Source organism: Phyllostomus discolor, chromosome 15, assembly GCF_004126475.2.
Source record: "Phyllostomus discolor isolate MPI-MPIP mPhyDis1 chromosome 15, mPhyDis1.pri.v3, whole genome shotgun sequence".
Taxonomy (NCBI): Eukaryota; Metazoa; Chordata; class Mammalia; order Chiroptera; family Phyllostomidae; genus Phyllostomus; species Phyllostomus discolor.
The window spans coordinates 9,718,063-9,724,413 of NC_040917.2; the positions used below are offsets into that span (position 1 = coordinate 9,718,063).

The window sequence follows — 6,351 nt, forward strand, 5'->3', positions numbered from 1 at the left end:
GTGCAGGGAGTTTGGGGTGCAGCCCTGTTAGGTGAGAGGCAGGAGAGAGAATCTGGGGGCTGGGCATCATGTGTGCATTGGCGCTGGCTCAGGGTTTCACCTGGCCTGTGCCGAGGGCAGCCCTGGTGGGGCCCTGAGTTGAGCCACAGAGGAAAACGCGGCTGGCTATTTTAAGCTGCGGTGCTGGCAGAGAGCTGACAGCCAACAGGGACATTCTGGTGTCCCCATTTCTCGGTCTAGACAGTCAACTAAGCACCTTTCCACGGGCTGGTAACAACAGTTATCAAGACCCATGGGGCCCTGGCCAGGTGGCTGAGTTGGTAGTAGGAGCATCATCCTGCTGCACCAGGGTCGTGGGTTCGATCCCCAGTCGGGGCACAAAAAGGAATCAACCAGTGAATGCATAAATAAGGGAAACAGCTATTCGATGTTTCTCTTTCTCTCTCAAAATCAGTAAATAAATTTTTCTCTTAATTCCTTTAAAAAAAAAGACCCCTGGGAAGGGCCAGCCTGACTCCTTGAGTCCTGGTGCACTCTCCCCAGCTCTGAGCGTGCCGTTTAGGTCCCCACTGAGGGGGCCGGGATCGCTGCATAACCTCCGGCTCCACACGAAGACTGTTCGGGCCTCAGAGATAGTAGCGGACGTGCCCTTGGCTCCACCGTAACCTTTCAGAGGAGCTTTGTGCAATCCACCCAGCGTCGTTCTTTGCTCCCACAGGTCTTAGTAAACTTTCTGAGGTACGGCAATGAGTCATTCTTGAAATTTTAAAGCGTGTTGTTGTAACCTCTTTGGAAGGGAAAATTATTAGTATTCTTGGTTAACACTCAATAGAACCTTAAGCTCCCAAATGCTTATGTATTTTTAAAGTTGAGTGTCTGGAATAACCATTTTGAATATTCATGGACATCCATGTTTATTTTTCTTAACTTTCTCTCAAATACGTACACACTGGAGGCGTTTGTTTTATTCTGAATTTAATAGTTTTCAAACAGGAGTTAAAAGGATGCCATTTTCCTAGACAAGAACCTAAAGCTCACAAAGATAGTTATTTCTCAGCCAACAAAGCCCATTGATTTAAGAATCTTCATCTTTCTCCTCATTCTTCCAGCGTTTAATGAACACCCGTTTTAACCTAAGAATTCCAGGCAGGAGACAGCCGTAGCTTTAAGGAGCCGGCCTGCGAGAGGATGAGGGGAAGGTGGGCTTGGGACACAGAGAGTGTCCTTGCGGGGAGGAGGGTGGTGAGGACGGGGCCTCGCAGTCCCTGTCCCGTGGGCAGCTGTCTCCTCTTCTGTCCCCACACACGGGGATCGTTTCCAAGAATCACATGAGTCACTTGGCTTTAAATCGGCTCCGAATCCAGCCTTGTTTTGTTACCTTGGGGAAATGTTTGAGACCCTCCAGAAAGTCACGGTTTTGTTTCCTTTTGGACGCCAACAGTTTATGCCTGGCCACGGGCGGGAGTGTATTCACTGACACCCGCACCTCTCTGGCTTACTCTTCTGGTGTGTGCGGGGTGTATTTTGGCTGAACTCCCACCGTGGCTCCGCACGAATCATGAACCGTGACCACATCGGCCTTCACCCTCGACCCCAGGCAGGGGGGCAGTCAGCATGCCCGGACCTGTCCTAGTGGACAGCATGCGGGGAGCAGTGTGGCTTATAAAGCAGCTAGTCCTGACCAGCCCATAGAACAAAAGAATCTACGAACTGAACATAAATGCAAAAGTCAGTCGTTTCGAGTGGCAGATACCAGAATTAACTACGCAAGTTACCACAGGGTGGCTGCCTTTTAGCCAGCTTTTGGAAGCTGTAATCCTCCAGCTAAGAGTAAGATCCACAGTCTTTACTGTATCTTTTAATTTGATGTGTTCTTGGTCCCCACGTGAATTTAAGGAAAGCGTTTATTTGTAAGCTGTAAGGGACTTTTTTTTCTTTTTAGTTACGCACTTACGAGCCTCAGGTTTCCTGGGGTCGCCCTTAAGGAGAAGGCCACTGTCATTTACTGGGTGGATGCTATTTCCCACGCACTGTCTCCCCGCCCCCCAAAGGTTTTGTTCTCCACGCAGCCCACTAAACCTTTTTTGTGTGTCTCTCTTGCACGCCCACCCGGCGCCCCCAGGACGACGAGGATGACGCAGCCGGCACAGAGATGAAGGTCCTGCGGGGGCACTGCGGGCCGGTGTACAGCACGAGGTTCGTCACAGACAGCTCAGGGTTGCTCTCCTGCTCCGAAGACATGTCCATTCGGTACTGGGACCTCGGGACCTTCACCAACACTGTGTTGTACCGGGGGCACGCCTACCCGGTGTGGGACTTGGACATCAGCCCGTTCAGCCTGTACTTCGCCAGCGGGTCCCACGACCGCACCGCAAGGCTGTGGTCGTTCGATCGGACGTACCCGCTGAGAATATATGCAGGCCACCTGGCCGACGTGGACTGTGTCAAATTCCACCCTAATTCAAACTACTTGGCCACAGGCTCGACCGACAAGACCGTCCGGCTGTGGAGCGCCCAGCAGGGGAACTCGGTGAGGCTCTTCACGGGCCACCGCGGCCCTGTGCTCTCTCTCGCCTTTTCGCCCAACGGTAAGTACTTGGCATCGGCCGGGGAGGACCAGCGGCTGAAGCTATGGGACTTGGCCTCTGGGACCCTTTACAAAGAACTGAGAGGCCACACGGACAATATCACCAGCCTCACCTTCAGCCCGGACAGCAGTCTGATCGCCTCGGCATCCATGGACAACTCGGTGCGCGTCTGGGACATCAGGAACACCTACTGCAGCCCGGCGGCCGACGGCTCCTCCGGCGAGCTCGTGGGCGTGTACACCGGGCAGATGAGCAACGTGCTGAGCGTGCAGTTCATGGCCTGCAACCTCCTCCTGGTGACTGGAATCACACAAGAAAATCAGGAACATTGATTTTTTTTTTTTTTTTACCTTCATTGTGACGGACTGGGGCAGCGGCGGCGTCGAGGGCCTCCAGATTGTAAGTCTTATGCTCGAATCACTGACTGACTGTGAAAGACCCCCCTCCTCTCCCCCTTCCCCTGTGCAGACATCCTGAGCACACCACCCTTCAGTCAGCCCCCCAAATGTCAAAGGACTGGGGGGAGGACGGATGGCGATCAGCGGACCCGAGATCAAGAATGAGACGCTCTGGAGGTCGGACGGCAAGCTCTTACAAAGATGCCGCTGCGTCCCGGCGCCAGCACCTCCGTGTCCGTCTCGCTTTCCCCTCTGAAACCACGATGTTGCTGCTGCCGCCATGGCTGGCTGCCACGCGTGACCCCAGGACGGTCGCAGAGGGCTCTCGGGCGGAGCAGCGCCGCGGGGTCGCATGCCCTCAGCCGCCGGGCGGAAGGGGATCCCTACTGGTGCAGGGGTGCAGGGGCGGGGACGAGGCACGAAGGCCAGGATTGCCCTGGAAAGGGTCTTTCCTTCCCCGTGATTACGGAGAACAGGATTTTTTATTATTATTATAATTATAGTAATTATTATTATTATTGAGAAGAGGAAACTAGCACTGGCAGAGTGTCTTCTCTGCTCCCACCTTTCAGGTCTGGCTCCTGACACTGGCTGTGATACTTGGAATTTTTGAGGTTCAGGGAATTCAGAGAATTTCGTAGCACAGTGTATCGTGAGGAAGGGACAGTCTCTGGGGGACACAAGCCGCCCCCCACCAGCGTGTCTCTAGCAGCGGGGGGGCGGGCTGATGGAGAACGCCCTGGGCTCTTGCAGGGATGGTGGGAACGAAAGGTGCTCTTCATAGCTGCGCTCCTGTGAACGGTTCTCCCCGAAAGGCCGTATTGTCATAAAGAAAAGAAAATAACTTGAGGCCATGGGTCGCAAGATAGAATGAGAAAATGTTGAATTTCCACACGAGCATCTATTCCGAGGTGTGGCTTTCTCGGTCTCTCTCTCCCGGAGCCCACCTGCCCCCACCTCCTGCGGTAGCAGTGTGCTCAGCCCTTCGTGGGAGAACTATAAGGACGAGTGAACGCGTATAAAACTCGGAGGATGAAGCGAGCTCCCGTTTGTGGGGAAAGGATTAACTATTTCTGTTTTCTGAAAAGAGTTATTTTGTATTTTGTTTTCTATTAAAATGTATTTAGTTTCCAAACAAAAAGTGTTGGCATCTCATTTAAGCTGTGAGGAGAGAGAGTGCGTGGCCTGTCCCGAGGCTCCCCTTCTGGGTGACAGCCATCCCGTAGGTCAGACCAGCCCCTGAGGACTTGCATCCGTTCTCGCCTGCTTGTGTAGTCTGTCCCGCTGACCTTGAACCCCGACTCCCCGGGTGTTCACGGGGACTACCAGTAGCATTCAGGACCGTTTCTGCATCCAGGATTGCCAGTTGCTGACCGGGGACAACATATATTTTGCCATCTAGAGTTATTTTGTAAGATTCTATTTCCATTTCTTTTTAAATCAAATTATGAAATTGCTAAGGGGCATAAGACCTGTGTTATTTAATTCAGAATATTTATTGAACAATTCCAAATAATGGACTCATTCAAAGATTCAAATGATGCCAGAATTTGTAAAATGTACTTCAATATGTAACATTCTGCAAGGACACCAGACTTATCAGGAAATTAAATGGAAAGACTCTAGAATTTTGTGCCAAAAAACTTTTTTACTTGAGCCTAAGGTGCTAAATAATAAGAAATGTTCCTTATAGATACAAACGTGTATCTGAGACATTGTAAGAAGGATCCTTTGGCAACTTAGCCAGACAGTGTCGCTTTCCACATGGTCTGCGGGAAAAGCCTAGAATTCAAATGCATTCTTCGCTGTAATAAGTGGGTACTTCAGTTAGATTGTTGGTGTATTGCTAGAAATGATGCGATTTATAAATTGGATGGAGTCATACTCAGAAGTGGAAAGATCACCGATTCGGGAGGTTTTGTGTTTGTCTTTTAATGCAGGACTTCTTTGATTAGACACAAATGTATCAGGTTGGTCAGTCTTCACATTATCAATCATGTATATACTTTGTGATTTCAATTGAAGCGCTTAATGATCTGTGTGTTTGGCCTTTTTTTTTTTTTTTTTTTACTTCTGTTGTGAGCTCATTTTAAGGTGGGGTCATGGAACTTTATAGAATGCCTGTCGCAAAGTCCCCAGTGTCTTAGGAGATACTGTGAGGGGCATGTGTGTGCGGGGGGTGTCCACAGGATGCCCGGCCCCGTGGGCACCCCCCAGGTTGCTGTCTCATGCGCTTAATCTTCAGAGCATTCCTGTGGTGTGGACAGGACTGGCGATGTTACCGTTTTGTATTTGAGATACCTAAAGCTGAGAAAACCTATATTATTTATTTTTGGAATAAAGAAACTTTAGAGTATTCGGTTATTTTGAACCACAGTGATAAATCTCCTCAATGTGTGTTGGGGGGCATGGACAGGGAACAGCTGAAATTTCTTAAGACTGTCAGGCTCAGAAAATCTGACTGTAATTTTAATTTAGGAGTAGACTGGTCAAAAGAAAGAAAATTAGGGTAAAGGAAAGTAATGAAGACAGACAAAATAGGAAATTATTTCAGGTTTTTAAATTCAAAGTCCAGCTTCTAAGGATATGATTACTAGCTTTTCATTTGTTTTATTTGTGTATTAAAAATGTCTTGGTTGTATAAAAAATATTTGAGTATGTAGGCTTCTCATTTTGCTATTGCCCAGATTGGTATTTAAGTATATGGATTAAAAACTTAGTCTGTACTTCAACTTGGCTTTCAGTTGCATATTTTAGAAGAGTGTCTATTGAATCTATGCTCAGCCCGCACCAAAAATTCATATTATCAACACCTACACAGCAGCCAGATGACTCTGAAACTGTCTCGCGTGGTAAACAAAATCTTCATGGTAGAATTGAAGGAATCCAGATGTTCCTTGTCACTTGATCTATTAAAGGACCACTTTGATACCTCCTCTGATTGTCTGAAATGGCTAAAAAGAAGCATCTTCATTATTAACTATGTGTCATGCCCTCGGACATTGTGTTAGTGGGTGGAAAGACAGTGGTAAGCAGAACTGATAATAGTCCATGGATTGAGCTCACAGTTTAGAGACGGAGCAGATATTAATCGAATAATGCCATGAATATATAATTCCAAACACCAGCAAGTGCACTCGCCACACTGGAAGCTATGGAAGAATACATCCAGGGATCTGACTCAGGTTAAGCTTTCCAAGAAGCCTCCCTGAAGAAACAACAGTTGAGCCTGAGCCCTGGGGGCCAACAGGAGGTAGCCAGGCAGAGCCCGGAAGGAATGGTCCCGCCCCCCCCCCCCCCCCCCGGGGGAAGACCACGTACACTCAGAGACGTCCGTCCGCTGGGGCTGAGCAGTGTGGCCGAGA

At 49.2% G+C, this 6,351-nt stretch overlaps 1 protein-coding gene across 5 annotated transcripts in view; it reads left to right on the forward strand.

Annotated features, from left to right (window-relative positions):
* Positions 1-5,718, forward strand: part of TAF5L (TATA-box binding protein associated factor 5 like) — a 32,970-nt gene extending 27,252 nt beyond the window's left edge. For all 5 annotated transcript variants that reach the window (XM_036016110.1, XM_028531164.2, XM_036016109.1 and 2 more), the window contains one exon: positions 2,123-5,718. In XM_036016110.1, the coding sequence (XP_035872003.1) occupies positions 2,123-2,920 (798 nt within the window). In that variant the 3' untranslated portion in view covers positions 2,921-5,718. The remainder of the gene's footprint in view (positions 1-2,122) is intronic.
* Positions 5,719-6,351: the final 633 nt, after the last annotated feature.